The 15,609-nt window shown below is 41.9% G+C and overlaps 1 protein-coding gene across 10 annotated transcripts in view; it reads right to left on the bottom strand.

Annotated features, from left to right (window-relative positions):
- Nucleotides 1-15,609, bottom strand: part of si:dkey-96f10.1 (6-phosphofructo-2-kinase/fructose-2,6-bisphosphatase) — a 265,841-nt gene that overhangs the window by 171,275 nt on the left and 78,957 nt on the right. The window contains exon 11 of one of the 10 annotated variants that reach the window (XM_067370442.1): nucleotides 2,024-3,355. The exons of 7 other annotated variants lie outside the window; for them this stretch is intronic. In XM_067370442.1, coding sequence (XP_067226543.1) covers nucleotides 3,300-3,355 — 56 coding nt within the window. In that variant the 3' untranslated portion in view covers nucleotides 2,024-3,299. Of the gene's footprint in view, nucleotides 1-2,023; nucleotides 3,356-4,198; nucleotides 4,355-6,155; nucleotides 8,386-15,609 lie in introns of those variants that run through there. 2 more of the 10 variants (XM_067370443.1, XM_067370436.1) reach the window with 2 other exon arrangements.

Consider the following 15,609-nt stretch of genomic DNA (forward strand, 5'->3'; position numbering starts at 1 on the left):
CTCATAAGGTGCTGAACGTAGGCTGTTAAGGACCATCTGCAGATCCCACTGTGTATGCACTACACGTCCGGTGGATTAAGATAAATCGTTCCTTCAAGAAAAGACACCACCAATTTATCCACCCCAATCCATATCCCCCCACAGGGTACCGATGTGCTGATAAGGCTGCCACGAACATCCTTAGAGACGCTGGGGACTGTCCAGTGTCCAATAAATGTAATAAGAATTCCAATACTGAACTGATGGCACAAGTGAATGGGTTAAGAGACTGCTCTGTACACCACAAAACAAAAATTTTCCATTTACTGACATAAGTATGACATGTTGATGGAGCTCTAGCATTCATGACAGTGTTCCTCACACCAGCCGAACACTGCGAGAGCTCTTACTCAACACCAGGGGCCATACACACAACCTCAACTTACTCAGTGAGGGGTGCCAAAGTGCCCCGATGAGTCGTCAGAGGACGAGCAGGTGGTCTAAAGCGACCATGGGATGCCTCCATCTTAAGTCAGGACCAAGTCGAGCAGGCCTGTAAGACTGCTGTGCAGGCCTGTAAGACTGTCCCTGCCTGTGTTAGAGCAGATTTGTGTGACGAACAGGCATTCGCTGTGTGGATGGCCAATAATAATTTACACTGCACTCAAAGTGCTGGGAACGAGGCTCCATTGCACGAACTCTACCCTCAAGAGCTTCCTGAGCGGCTGGACCAAAAACTTGTCCAGATACCAGTGGTAGCTGACGAAGATTGTTACGGCAAGCCTCTGGGAGTGTAGATTGTGCTAGCCAAACCTGCCTCCTAGCTTGTGTAATAAGCCCAAGAGCCTTTCCGCTAGAGAAAGCAATTGAACCCAAGGCCTGCAAGGAAGCGTCAAGCAACTCTGATGTGATATTGTCCGGTGGGTTAATGCTCATAGTAGAATGAAGCGCTAACAGAAGTTGAGCCATGGAATTCCCTACATGACCCAAGCCTGAGACGGTGTTATAAATCCTGACCAACAGATCATCCGTGCATCTACACTCCGGACTAGGACAGCGAAGATTCTATCTAAGGGCTTCATCTTGTGATATGTAGGGACCCGTTCGACAGACGTTACCAAATGGCTTTATCAGCCAGAGGCATGATTGAACAAAGCTTCATTTGGTCCAAAAGATCCATTTCCTGACAGGAAACACCTAGCCTTAACAGAAGTGATGACGTAACTTCTTTTAACAAAGGACTCTGTCTAAAGGACTTCTTAGCTCATTAGCAATAAACTAATCAGAACCCATCACGTGGATCTGATCACATTAAATCTATTGATTCTCTCACAAAACCCTTTTGTATTATCGGACGGAACAGGAAAACACCCATCAACGGATTTAAAGACGAATCTGTCCTATCAATACCTCCCTTGTGTGAGCAATCCATCCTGACCCGGTCACTCGTGACTCCGGTCAAAGTTTAAACTATGCTTAAGGACTCAATCTTGAATCTCAAAAGGGACAATTGTCGATTACTTAAAGTATTAACTCTATCCAGAATAACACTTGATATGATGTGATTACTAACATGTTGGATTCAATGCATTGTATGTTTGTATTCCTGGATGCATCTTCTTTCTCTTATAATCATTGTTTTTAATTAGGTCAGTCTAGTAATATGTGTGTAAGAAGTGTGTCGTGTTTGAGCTCTAAATACAGAGTTTATAATTCTCTGTAATTCTGTGTGAATGAAACATTGAAATTCAGTGTCAGGAAAATATTAAGAAACTTTATAAAGTTGTTAATAAAACAGGAGAATGTTCTGCAGATATCACGCGATGTGATCAATAGACAATAGACGAGGCGTGTCTAATCTCCGTAGCAACGTCTCATTGGAGGATCGCATCTGAAGGATGGAGCCAGAATTGCTCCTTTAAAACTATGCTGTCCGAACAAGCTAACGTCAGTCAGAGAAAAATATGAAATAAGCTCAGAGTCAGAAGCTGGAAGTCAGAAGTCGGTCAGAAATACTTTGACCACGGCTGAAAAGTTGCTTGGGTCATGCTGAAAAGAAGAAGTTGAGAAGATCCTTTATCGGGGCTGATTTTCCATCTAACAGCCGCCGATTCCGACTACGAGCCACGCTGCTGATCATTCAACAGCCGTCACATCCAGACTCCAAAACCCTCTGAAATACCTGACCAAAGTCTCCCAAGAAGAGAGCCGCTCAAGCCAGACGCTCAAATCAGAACAGCAACATCCTTCAAAGCTTCCGCGCCACCCACAGGGCTTTCCCGAGAAGACGTCACCTGAAAGACAGCCAATCCAGAACGGGACTCCGCTGTACACGAGTCACGGAACAACCCGATTACCTCAGCTGTCAGAGCAAACGCAGGTACAAGCAAACTTCTCTCTCTCTTGCTGGAAACTGGTGAAACTCCTTTAAACCTAAAGAATCAAGCCAAAGCTCTGCTTTTGTGATTTTCCTCAGATTATAAGTTAAGTTAGCACTGAACTTGGGACTTTTCATAACTCATCAACTCCGCGAATGTGTGTGCATGTATGTATGTGTGTACTTGTTTTTGTGAAATATCAGGACACAAATGTGTATAATGACATGGGTATGACATAGGTATTACAAAAAGAGGTGAAATATGAGGACATTCAGCATGTCCCCACTTTTCAAAAGGCTTATAAATCATACAGAATGAGTTTTTGTGACAAAGTAAAAGTTTGCACAGTTTCCTGTGAGGGTTAGGTTTAGGGGTAGGGGTAGTGTAGGGGGATAGTAAATACGGTTTGTACAGTATAAAAACCATTACGCCTATGGAATGTCCCCACATTTCACAAAAACAAGTATGTGTGTGTGTGTGTGTGTGTGTGTGTGTGTGTGTGTGTGTTTAGCCTTAGTTTCCTGTAATCATTAGAAGTAGTCAATAAATCTTGTTTTGATTTTCACATATACGAGTTTCTTGTGTTGTGTGTCAAATTACTGCCTTAAACTTAAAGATCAAGTTACCTCTTGCTTATAATAATATAATAATTATAATAACAATAACCATAATAAAATATTGTTACTGTTGACCACAGAATAATATTTTATCCAGAATTGGTAAAATACTCTAACCTCAATTTTCGCTGGACGAATAATTGATGAAGTGTTAAATATTAATTCTGAATCAGTTACAGTGAATCATTTACAGTTGATTCAATTCTTATTCCCTTTAACAATTAAATTGAGCTAATAAATGACCTAAAGGTACATTACAGTAATTACCAGTGAAGAAATGCACGGCTCAACTGGAGGCATGTTACCAAGGCCCTTTTCCTGGGCCTCAGCCATTGTTGCTAGCGTGCAAGCCATGTGATCTGGTCTGGATGAGAAAGTGGACTGAAACGCAGAAGAGACAACATCTGTAAAGTCAGGACAACTTGGCATTAGGAAATCCTCTTGCTGAGAAACTGACCAACTCAAGAGGTTTGAATGGCCTGACACAGGAGGAGGTGGATCCAAATTCTGCTTAGCGAGCGCCATCTTGAGTGTATCCTGCATTGAGAATAAACTACACTAGGACATGGATCTATTAAAGCCTCTCTGAATTGATCAATGCCTAAGCAAGTGGGACATTGTATATGAGCATCCATACGGTCCTTTGGACTTGAGCAGAGAGAGCATGAAGCTGCCATAACTTCCCACACCAGTAAATGAAAAACCCCTGGTCAACCAATAGGGTTATAACAAAAATTAGAAGCAGAGAAAAGCAGCAAATTTGAATAATAAGGTGTTACAGTTGCTACGGTAACCCTCGTCAAATGAGTATTGCTCTGGTTCACCAATGAGCGTTCGTATAAAGTAGTCGTCTAAAGATAAGCAATACCACACGCAGTCTGACAGAACCCTGGTTAACCACTGAGTTCACGTGAAACACTATCTGGTCCGATGAATAAGTACAATGCACGTAACGATAATCATATATAATTCAACATATTTGTCTTGACCATATTGTCACAGTGATTGCAGTTGCCACATCTGTAATTTCTTACACGAGAACATAACCAGGTACTTGATTTTTTTTAAAGTGAAGATGCCTTCTCACTAATCTATCCTTAATTGTAGGTGCTTTCCAAAACACATAATTCTATTTACCTCTGTACTATACTGTCACAAAATAAACCAAAGTATCTGAATGTTGTGATTTTTGTTTTTGTACTAATAATTAATCTCTACTTGTGTTTTTTGTTTTATTGTATGTCTTGTTAATCACACTGTTTTGGTACCCTCGTTCCTGAAATCTTTGAGTCGTTTCTTGGGCCCTGAAGTCAAAGTCCTCTTCCTTGTCACAAATTCGTTTCAGTCTCTGGAACTGTCCAAAAGGGATGTTGTCAGTATCTAGAGGGTACATAGATATGTCAGGGACATATCTTAGAATAGTGTTTCTGTCAGTTTCTTTTCTAAAAATAGTTATATACAATACACCATTACTTTCCTTAAATATTTTCAAATCCAAAATATTTGAAATTTATGTAAATTTATGTGAAAAATCAAGACTCAGTTTGAAATTCACATTGGTTTTAAGTATGAATGAAAAGCCAACAGATCTACCTCTGAACCTGACCATATCAAAATGATATCTATATATCTACCCCACCACATCACATTATTTAAATATGAATTTGAATCAGAAAATACTAATTTCTTTTCCCAAAATCCTAAAAAAACAAATTTGCATAATTAGGGGCAAAATATGCACCCATTGCTGTAGCCTTAATTTATTTATAGAATTGATCTTGAAACAGAAAAAAAAAGTTGTTATTCAATGTCCATTCTGCTAGTTGCACAATAAAGCATGTCAGTGGCTTTTCAGTAGATGATCTATTATATCTAGATAACATGATAATGCTTCTAGCCCCTCATCTTGGTCTTGTTTGCATACAGCGATTCAACATCCATAGTCACCAACATGATTCAGTATATTTCTTATTTAATACATGAGTTGTAATTTGAATAAATTAAGGAAGTTCACTAACCAATGGTTTAAAGGGTCATGAAACCCCCCTCTTTCAGCTCAAGTCTAGCTCACAATCTTTTTGAAAAATGCAACTTAAATGGGCGTGGTGGCTGTGAGAAGAGGGGAGGGGAGAGGAGAGGAGAGGGGGGAAACTCTCATCGCCAGTAGCCCATGCATATCGACTGTCACTAAAAATCAGTGGTAAAACATGAGGAAATACTACATTTAAAAAAAAAAGAAAAAAAGAAAAGTTAAAATCTAATGAAATACACTGACACTTTATTTTTGTCTTTTCAAGAGTTACTGAATGCCCTGCTACATATATCCTACAGTAATCGTAATTCTATTTAAAACATATTAATGTACATGTGTAATTATAGTCATTATAAAATATATAGTTGTTTATATACACACTATACATGCATATATTTGAAAAAAAAAAATAACGCTTAAAAAAAAACCTTGCGTACATAGCATAGATCTACGTGCCGAACCCGCAACACGCTCAGTCAGTCAGGCTGCGTGTCGACTGGAGCAGAGCAAGCGACCAGTCACATTTAACTTACGCGCGGCTCAACTTCCATAGGAATGAACCGAAAACACTCGCGCTTACCCGCTCGCTCCGCGCCAACGGACACGCACCGTCAGTCAGTCAGTCTCTCTCACTGTTTAGTGCCGTTAACCGTCCTCGTCATTGGAAAGATCCACGTGGTGTCATGAATAATTAAGAGAGTGTCTTCTCATTGGATAAAAAACTCAGTCTCGTTAATAATTATGAAACACCGATGAGTCATCAAAGCACTATCGTGCTCTGGCTGTGACGTGGACAGGATGAAGATTTTAAACCCGGAAGACGAAAATAGCGTATAAAAACTAAAATTTAACCATTTCCCCCCCACTATTAAATCTAACAGATGCTAACATTGTCTTCAATGGTGTTCAACACACATACCTCTGTTAAAATCTCAGAAATTTTGGTTTAGGGTTTCATGACCCTTTAATGAAATAATCCAGTCTTTCTGGATCTATACACTGAAAGCAACTTCATTTCCAGATTTAAACGATGAATTAGATTAGACTTAATTTCATTTATGATACTTAATTTTATGTATGATACTGTATTTGTAACTGTAACGAATGGAGACTCAGGCAGGGATCCATTTGCAGCATTTTATTAGAGTAGAGTGGTCGTACAGGCAGGGTTAATCAGGAACAAACAGGAGCAGCAAAGGACAGGCAGGGTCGTAGTCAGGGTACAGGCAGTAGGTCAAAAGGCAGGCAGATATCACTCACAGAACAGTATAGAAGGCAAGGATCAGGACAGGCAGCAACGGATCAAAAACAGGAACAGACAAGGTCGAGAACAGACAGGCAAACAGGGAATAAACGCTCGGAAATTGTACACTGGGGAAACAATACTTCGCGGTGAGGTGGTGTGTGTGGAAGTCCTTTATAGTCCAGGTAATGAGCTGCAGCTGGGTGTGGTGATCAGTGATTAGTGTGAAGTGTGTGCAGGTGAGTGACAGAGGATGATGGCAGATGTAGTCCAGGAACAGTGACAGGAACAGACGGTGATCATGACATAATGCCCCCCTCCCGGAAGGCGCGTCCTCGCGACGTGAAGGAACAGCTAGGGAGGGGGGGGGTGGGTGCATTGGAGGTTTAACGGCAGACGGGGACGGAATCTCCAATGCAGCCCCAGGGATTCAGGCAGCCACGGTGGGTCAGGTGGCTCAGGCGGCCATGGCAGGTCAGATGGCCTGGGCAGCCACGGTAGGTCGGATGGTTCAGGCAACCACAGCCGGTCAGGTGACTCGGACGGCCACGGTAGATCAGGTGGCTCGGGCGACCACGGCAGGTCAGGTGGCTCAGGCAACCGCAGCAATGAGTCCATGAATGGCCCAAGCGCCGGCAGGGCGAGGAGCTCGGGTGGCGCCGGCAGGGCGAGGAGCTCGGGTGGCGCCGGCAGGGCGAGGAGCTCGGGTGGCGCCGGCAGGGCGAGGAGCACGGGTGGCGCCGGCAGGGCGAGGAGCACGGGTGGCGCCGGCAGGGCGAGGAGCACGGGTGGCGCCGGCAGGGCGAGGAGCACAGGTGGCGCCGGCAGAGCGAGACACCTGGGCGCAGTGGGAGAGACCTCTGGAGTAGTCTCTGGACCCCCAGCGGCCTCTTGAAAGGCTTCTGAGCCTTGAGGAAAGAAAGAAGCCTCCTTCCTCCTTCTCCTCCTCTTCCGAGGGTGAGGTGATGGTTCACCGGTTGGAGTGGATTCTGGAGCGGACTCAGTGGCTGGAACGTCCCCTGCATCCTTACGCACCGCAGGGGCGGCCATCTTGCCCGTGGGCACTGGCAAAGCAGTCATTTTGTCCATCGCGTCCAGAGCGCTCGAGTCCATGGATACCGGCGAACTTGAGAGCGTTGAAACAGACTCGCTTGAGAGCGTTGAAACGGGCGAGCTTGAGAGCGTTGAAACGGGCGAGCTTGAGAGCGTTGAAACGGGCGAGCTTGAGAGCGTTGAAACGGGCGAGCTTGAGAGCGTTGCAACGGGCGAGCTTGAGAGCGTTGCAACGGGCGAGCTTGAGAGCGTTGCAACGGGCGAGCTTGAGAGCGTTGCAACGGGCGGGCTTGAGAGCGAAGCGGCCGGCTGACTTGAGTGCGAAGCGGTCGGCGGGCTTGAGGGCGAAGCAGCCGGCGGGCTTGAGAATGAAGTGGCTGGTGGATGCTTAGGGATACCAGCCGCTCGAGCTGAAGTCATCGGCGGATCTGCCACACTGCAACGCAGTCCTCTCCGCTCCCTGACTGATCTAGAGGCGTGACGTTGCTCTGGGCGATCAGCGAAGGCGTGACGTTGCTCTGGGCGATCAGCGAAGGCGTGACGTTGCTCTGGGCGATCAGCGAAGGCGTGACGTTGCTCTGGGCGATCAGCGAAGGCGTGACGTTGCTCTGGGCGATCAGCGAAGGCGTGACGTTGCTCTGGGCGATCAGCGGAGACGTGACTAGGTTCAGGGTAAGTAGTTCTGACCTGACTTGGTGTTGTTATAGTGGTGACCGCCATTTTGTGTGTGTCATCTGGTGCGGATGCCATTACACAACCAGACGAGGGGTCGCATTCCTCCGCGACACCCACAGTAAACGGAGAGCCAATAGTCAATAAAGCAAAATCCATAAAGTTACTGAGTGATGAACGCGGTCCCTCTTGACGTAGTTTGTTCTGGAGTGGTTGGTTAACGCCATCACAGAAAAAGTCTACTAATGCACAGTCAGGCAGATCAGAATAGTAAGCAATGTCTAGATATTCACCAATATATTCCTCCAGGGAACGTGTACCCTGTGTACTCCACAGCAACAGTTGAGTAATGTCCATACCGTGCAGATGCTCTCCGGGGAAGCTGCTGGATCGTAGTGGTGGCGAAGTATTCTGTAAAGAATGGAGACTCAGGCAGGGATCCATATGCAGCATTTTATTAGAGTAGAGTGGTCGTACAGGCAGGGTTAATCAGGAACAAACAGGAGCAGCAAAGGACAGGCAGGGTCGTAGTCAGGGTACAGGCGGTAGGTCAAAAGGCAGGCAGATATCACTCACAGAACAGTATAGAAGGCAAGGATCAGGACAGGCAGCAACGGATAAAAAAACAGGAACAGACAAGGTCGAGAACAGACAGGCAAACAGGGAATAAACGCTCGGAAATTGTACACTGGGGAAACAATACTTCGCGGTGAGGTGGTGTGTGTGGAAGTCCTTTATAGTCCAGGTAATGAGCTGCAGCTGGGTGTGGTGATCAGTGATTAGTGTGAAGTGTGTGCAGGTGAGTGACAGAGAGGATGATGGGAGATGTAGTCCAGGAACAGTGACAGGAACAGACGGTGATCATGACAGTAACTGTATTTGCATATATATATATATACATATGAAGAGTTCATTTGCAAAAACCGATAAACGCCATTTTTTTAAAAAATGAACTAAGTGCTGTGCATTATTCTCCATATATAGCACGTTCTGTACCCTAAATCCATTTTGTCAGAAGAGCCGGTTTTGCCCACTTTCAGGCATCGCAAGTTCACGTTTTACAGCAGAAGCCGACAAGCGCCCTTGTTTGTGTACAGACAGAAACCGATAAGTCCGTTTTAGCGAATCAGCGCGCAGTATTCAGGTCAGGTGACAAGGCTTCTAGTCACTTCAAAAAGACGCGCTAGCTGAGGGAAGTTTTATCAAAGCTGACTAAAAGTGATCGAGGTTTTTAAATTTTGACTCCTGTAAGTTCTTGTACACCATACACGACTTACATGCTGAAAAATTGGTTGTCCTTTTGCTTGTGTGTGTGTGTGTGCGCGCGCGCGCACGTGCGTGTGTGGATGAGTGCGTGTGTGTGTACTTGTGTGCCGATCTGTGTGTGTGTGTGTGTGTTTGAGAGAGAGAGAGAGCGAGAGAGAGCGTGTGTGTGTGTGTGTGTGTGCGTGCCGATCTGTTTGTTTGTGTGTGTGTGTGTGTGTGTGTGTGTGTGTGTGTGTGTGTGCGCGTGGGTGGGTGTTTGTGTGCACATGTGTGTTTGAGAGTGTTTTAAATGCAATTACTTGGGTTTTGTTTAACTATGAAACATGAAATGTGGAGTTATCTGCTTCTGCCAAAAAACGAATGTTGGAGTTATCTGCTTTTGCTAAAAAACAAACTTTTAATATATATATAAAACATACTTTCAATGAATTTTAATTTTTTAATTTACATGTATTTTTTAGAGTTATCATTACTTAATCAAAACAGCCCAACTGCAGTTTGATTGTTATTACTTTGAATGCACAATAAAAAAAACATGATTTGTGAGAATTCATAAAAATGGAGTTATCTGTTTTTGCAAATAAACTCTTCATATATATATATATATATATATATATATATATATATTTTTTTTTTTTTTTTTTTTTTTTTTTTGGGGTGGGAGAAAAAATAGTTTTTTCTCAGATGCATGATGACGCTGCGTGTGCTTTAGAAACACACAGATTCTGCTTGCTTCCAATTGCTCACACACATACACCACTCGAACCTTCCGTAAAATAATCTTTCATAAAGTTCTGAAAGATTGAAGCGAATTACAATGACATTCGCAGGCTTCACTGCACAGGATGCGCTGCGAGAGACGCATGCTTTGTTTACTGCTGTCATGCCAGCCGCCACCCAGAAATGAGCGGTCAATCTAGCCGCCCCTATATTTCGCGGTCCGCGCATACACTTGGTATTACGGTAAGACTGTCTGTGAACCGATCTGAACGTGATTTCACATTCATTCATTTATTCAGTCAGTCAGTCAGTCAATAAAAATAACTAAAAAAAAAATATTTCACAGCTCAATTTCACCTGAAAATGATAGTAAACCTCAAAGCCTGACATTGTATGCTGCTGAATTCCAAAATTAAAGCCCTCCAACACTCATACGCTGTTTTGTCCATACATTGTGAAACTGAATACATTTCACAGAACTATTTTACCTCGTGTGGAGAGGACACCTTATCACAGTGTTAACGGCACCGTTTCAGCAGGATATTCTGATGTTGGATTCCAAAATAAGAGCCCCCCCAAAACTCATGTTTGTGCTGTTTTGTTCATATTTTCAGAAATTCATAAAAAATAAAATCCTAGTTTCCACAGACTAATTTCACCTCAGCTGGAGAGGACACATTCTCACAGTGTCAACTGCACCGTTTCAAGGCATTCCGATGTTGCATTCCAAAATAAGAGCCCCTCAAAACTCATGTTTCTGCTGTTTTGCTCATATTTTCAGAAATTCATAAAAAATAAAATCCTAGTTTCCACAGACTAATTTCACCTCAGCTGGAGAGGACACATTCTCACAGTGTCAACTGCACCGTTTCAAGACATTCTGATGTTGCATTCCAAAATAAGAGCCCCTCAAACCTCATGTTTCTGCGGTTTTGCTCATATTTTCAGAAATTCATAAAAAATAAAATCCTAGTTTCCACAGAATAATTTCACCTCAGGTGGAGAGGACACATTCTCACAGTGTCAACTGCACCGTTTCAAGACATTCTGATGTTGCGTTCCAAAATAAGAGCCCCTCAAACCTCATGTTTCTGCGGTTTTGCTCATATTTTCAGAAATTCATAAAAAATAAAATCCTAGTTTCCACAGACTAATTTCACCTCAGGTGGAGAGGACACATTCTCACGGTGTCAACTGCACCGTTTCAAGACATTCTGATGTTGCATTCCAAAATAAAAGCCCCCCAAAACTCATGTTTCTGCTGTTTTGCTCAAATTTTCAGAAATTCATAAAAAATAAAATCCTAGTTTCCACAGACTAATTTTACCTCAGCTGGAGAGGACACATTCTCACAGTGTCAACTGCACCGTTTCAGGACATTCTGATGTGGCATTCCAAGATAAGAGCCCCCCAAAACTCATGTTTCTGCTGTTTTGCTCAAATTTTCAGAAATTCATAAAAAATAAAATCCTAGTTTCCACAGACTAATTTTACCTCAGCTGGAGAGGACACATTCTCACAGTGTCAACTGCACCGTTTCAGGACATTCTGATGTGGCATTCCAAAATAAGAGCCCCCCAAAACTCATGTTTCTGCAGTTTTGCTCATATTTTCAGAAATTCATAAAAAATAAAATCCTAGTTTCCACAGACTAATTTCACCTCAGCTGGAGAGGACACATTCTCACAGTGTCAACTGCACCGTTTCAAGACATTCTGATGTTGCATTCCAAAATAAGAGCCCCCCAAAACTCATGTTTCTGCTGTTTTGCTCATATTTTCAGAAATTCATAAAAGATAAAATCCTAGTTTCCACAGACTAATTTCACCTCAGATGGACAGTTCACCTTGTCACAGTGTCAACTGCACCGTTTCAAGACATTCTGATGTTGTATTCCAAAATAAGAGCCCCTCAAAACTCATGTTTCTGCTGTTTTGCTCATATTTTCATATTTTCAGAAATTCATAAAAAATAAAATCCTAGTTTCCACAGAATCATTTCACCTCAGGTGGAGAGGACACCTTCTCACAGTGTCAACTGCACCGTTTCAAGACATTCTGATGTTGCATTACAAAATAAGAGCCCCCCAAAACTCATGTTTCTGCTGTTTTGCTCATATTTTCAGAAATTCATAAAAAATAAAATCCTAGTTTCCACAGAATAATTTCACCTCAGGTGGAGAGGACACATTCTCACAGTGTCAACTGCAGCGTTTCAGGACATTCTGATGTTGCATTCCAAAATAAGAGCCCCCCAAAACTCATGTTTCTGCTGTTTTGCTCATATTTTCAGAAATTCATAAAAAATAAAATCCTAGTTTCCACAGAATAATTTCACCTCAGATGGACAGTTCACCTTGTCACAGTGTCAACTGCACCGTTTCAAGAAATTCTGATGTTGCATTCCAAAATAAGAGCCCCTCAAATCTCATGTTTCTGCTGTTTTGCTCATATTTTCATATTTTCAGAAATTCATAAAAAATAAAATCCTAGTTTCCACAGACCAATTTCACCTCAGATGGACAGTTCACCTTGTCACAGTGTCAACTGCACCGTTTCAAGACATTCTGATGTTGCATTCCAAAATAAGAGCCCCCCAAACTTCATATCTATGCGCTGTTTTGACTATACGTTCAGAAAATCATAAAAATAAAAGTCCTAGTTTCCACAAAACAAATTTACCTAAGATGGAGAATACACCTTCTCATAGTGTCACCTACATCGTTTCAGGACATTCTGATGTTGTGTCCCAAAATAAAAGCCCCCCAAACTTCATATCTAAGTGCTGTTTTGTCTATACATTCAGAAAATCATAAAAATAAAAGTCCTAGTTTCCACAAACCAAATTCACCTCAGGTGGACAGTACACCTTGTCACGGTGTCAACTACACAGTTTCAGGACATTCTGATGTGGCATTCCAAAATAAGAGCCCCCCAAATCTCGTTTCTGCAGTTTTGCTCATATTTTCAGAAATTCATAAAAAATAAAATCCTAGTTTCCACAGACTAATTTCACCTCAGATGGACAGTTCACCTTGTCACAGTGTCAACTGCACCGTTTCAAGACATTCTCACGTTGCATTCCAAAATAAGAGCCCCTCAAATCTCATGTTTCTGCTGTTTTGCTCATATTTTCAGAAATTCATAAAAAATAAAATCCTAGTTTCCACAGACCAATTTCACCTCAGATGGACAGTTCACCTTGTCACAGTGTCAACTGCACCGTTTCAAGACATTCTGATGTTGCATTCCAAAATAAGAGCCCCCCAAACTTCATATCTATGCGCTGTTTTGACTATACGTTCAGAAAATCATAAAAATAAAAGTCCTAGTTTCCACAAAACAAATTTACCTAAGATGGAGAATACACCTTCTCATAGTGTCACCTACATCGTTTCAGGACATTCTGATGTTGTGTCCCAAAATAAAAGCCCCCCAAACTTCATATCTATGCGCTGTTTTGTCTATACATTCAGAAAATCATAAAAATAAAAGTCCTAGTTTCCACAAACCAAATTCACCTCAGGTGGACAGTACACCTTGTCAAGGTGTCAACTACACAGTTTCAGGACATTCTGATGTGGCATTCCAAAATAAGAGCCCCCCAAATCTCATGTTTCTGCAGTTTTGCTCATATTTTCAGAAATTCATAAAAAATAAAATCCTAGTTTCCACAGACTAATTTAACCTCAGATGGACAGTTCACCTTGTCACAGTGTCAACTGCACCGTTTCAAGACATTCTCACGTTGCATTCCAAAATAAGAGCCCCTCAAAACTCATGTTTCTGCTGTTTTGCTCATATTTTCAGAAATTCATAAAAAATAAAATCCTAGTTTCCACAGACCAATTTCACCTCAGATGGACAGTTCACCTTGTCACAGTGTCAACTGCACCGTTTCAAGACATTCTGATGTTGCATTCCAAAATAAGAGCCCCCCAAACTTCATATCTATGCGCTGTTTTGACTATACGTTCAGAAAATCATAAAAATAAAAGTCCTAGTTTCCACAAAACAAATTCAACTAAGATGGAGAATACACCTTCTCATAGTGTCACCTACATCGTTTCAGGACATTCTGATGTTGTGTCCCAAAATAAAAGCCCCCCAAACTTCATATCTATGTGCTGTTTTGTCTATACATTCAGAAAATCATAAAAATAAAAGTCCTAGTTTCCACAAACCAAATTCACCTCAGGTGGACAGTACACCTTGTCACGGTGTCAACTACACAGTTTCAGGACATTCTGATGTTGTATTCCAAAATAAGAGCCCCCCCAAACTTCATATCTATGCCATGTTTTGTCTATACATTCAGAAAATCATAAAAATAAAAGTCCTAGTTTCCACAAACCAAATTCACCTCAGGTGGACAGTACACCTTGTCACGGTGTCAACTACACAGTTTCAGGACATTCTGATGTTGTATTCCAAAATAAGAGCCCCCCCAAACTTCATATCTATGCCATGTTTTGTCTATACATTCAGAAAATCATAAAAATAAAAATCCTAGTTTCCACAAACCAATTTCACCTCAGATGGACAGTACACCTTGTCACGGTGTCAACTACACAGTTTCAAGATATTCTGATGTTGTATTCTAAAACAAGAGCCCCCCAAACTTCATATCCATGCGCTGTTTTGTCTATACATTCAGAAAATCATAAAAATAAAAGTCTTAGTTTCCACAGACTAATTTCACCTCAGATAGACAGTACACCTTGTCACGGTGTCACTTGTCACTCTTATTTTGGAATACAACATCAGAATGTCCTGAAAAGGTGCAGTTGACACTGTGAGAATGTGTCCTCTCCACCTGAGGTGAAAGTAGTCTGTGGAAACTAGGATTTTATTTTTTATGAATTTCTGAAAATATGAGCAAAACAGCAGAAACATGAGTTTTGGGGGGCTCTTATTTTGGAATGCAACATCAGAATGTCTTGAAACGGTGCAGTTGACACTGTGAGAAGGTGTCCTCTCCAGCTGAGATGAAATTGGTCTGTGGAAACTAGGATTTTATTTTTTATGAATTTCTGAAAATATGAAAATATGAGCAAAACAGCAGAAACATGAGATTTGAGGGGCTCTTATTTTGGAATGCAACATCAGAATGTCTTGAAACGGTGCAGTTGACACTGTGACAAGGTGAACTGTCCATCTGAGGTGAAATTATTCTGTGGAAACTAGGATTTTATTTTTTATGAATTTCTGAAAATATGAGCAAAACAGCAGAAACATGAGTTTTGGGGGGCTCTTATTTTGTAATGCAACATCAGAATGTCTTGAAACGGTGCAGTTGACACTGTGAGAAGGTGTCCTCTCCAGCTGAGTTGAAATTGGTCTGTGGTAACTAGGATTTAATTTTTTATGAATTTCTGAAAATATGAAAATATGAGCAAAACAGCAGAAACATGAGTTTTGAGGGGCTCTTATTTTGGAATGCAACATCAGAATGTTTTGAAACGGTGCAGTTGACACTGTGACAAGGTGAACTGTCCATCTGAGGTGAAATTAGTCTGTGGAAACTAGGATTTTATTTTTTAAGAATTTCTGAAAATATGAGCAAAACTGCAGAAACATGAGTTTTGGGGGGCTCTTATTTTGGAATTCCACATCAGAATGTCCTGAAACGGTGCAGTTGACACTGTGA

The sequence above is a fragment of the Chanodichthys erythropterus genome, chromosome 20, assembly GCF_024489055.1.
Source record: "Chanodichthys erythropterus isolate Z2021 chromosome 20, ASM2448905v1, whole genome shotgun sequence".
Lineage (NCBI taxonomy): Eukaryota > Metazoa > Chordata > Actinopteri > Cypriniformes > Xenocyprididae > Chanodichthys > Chanodichthys erythropterus.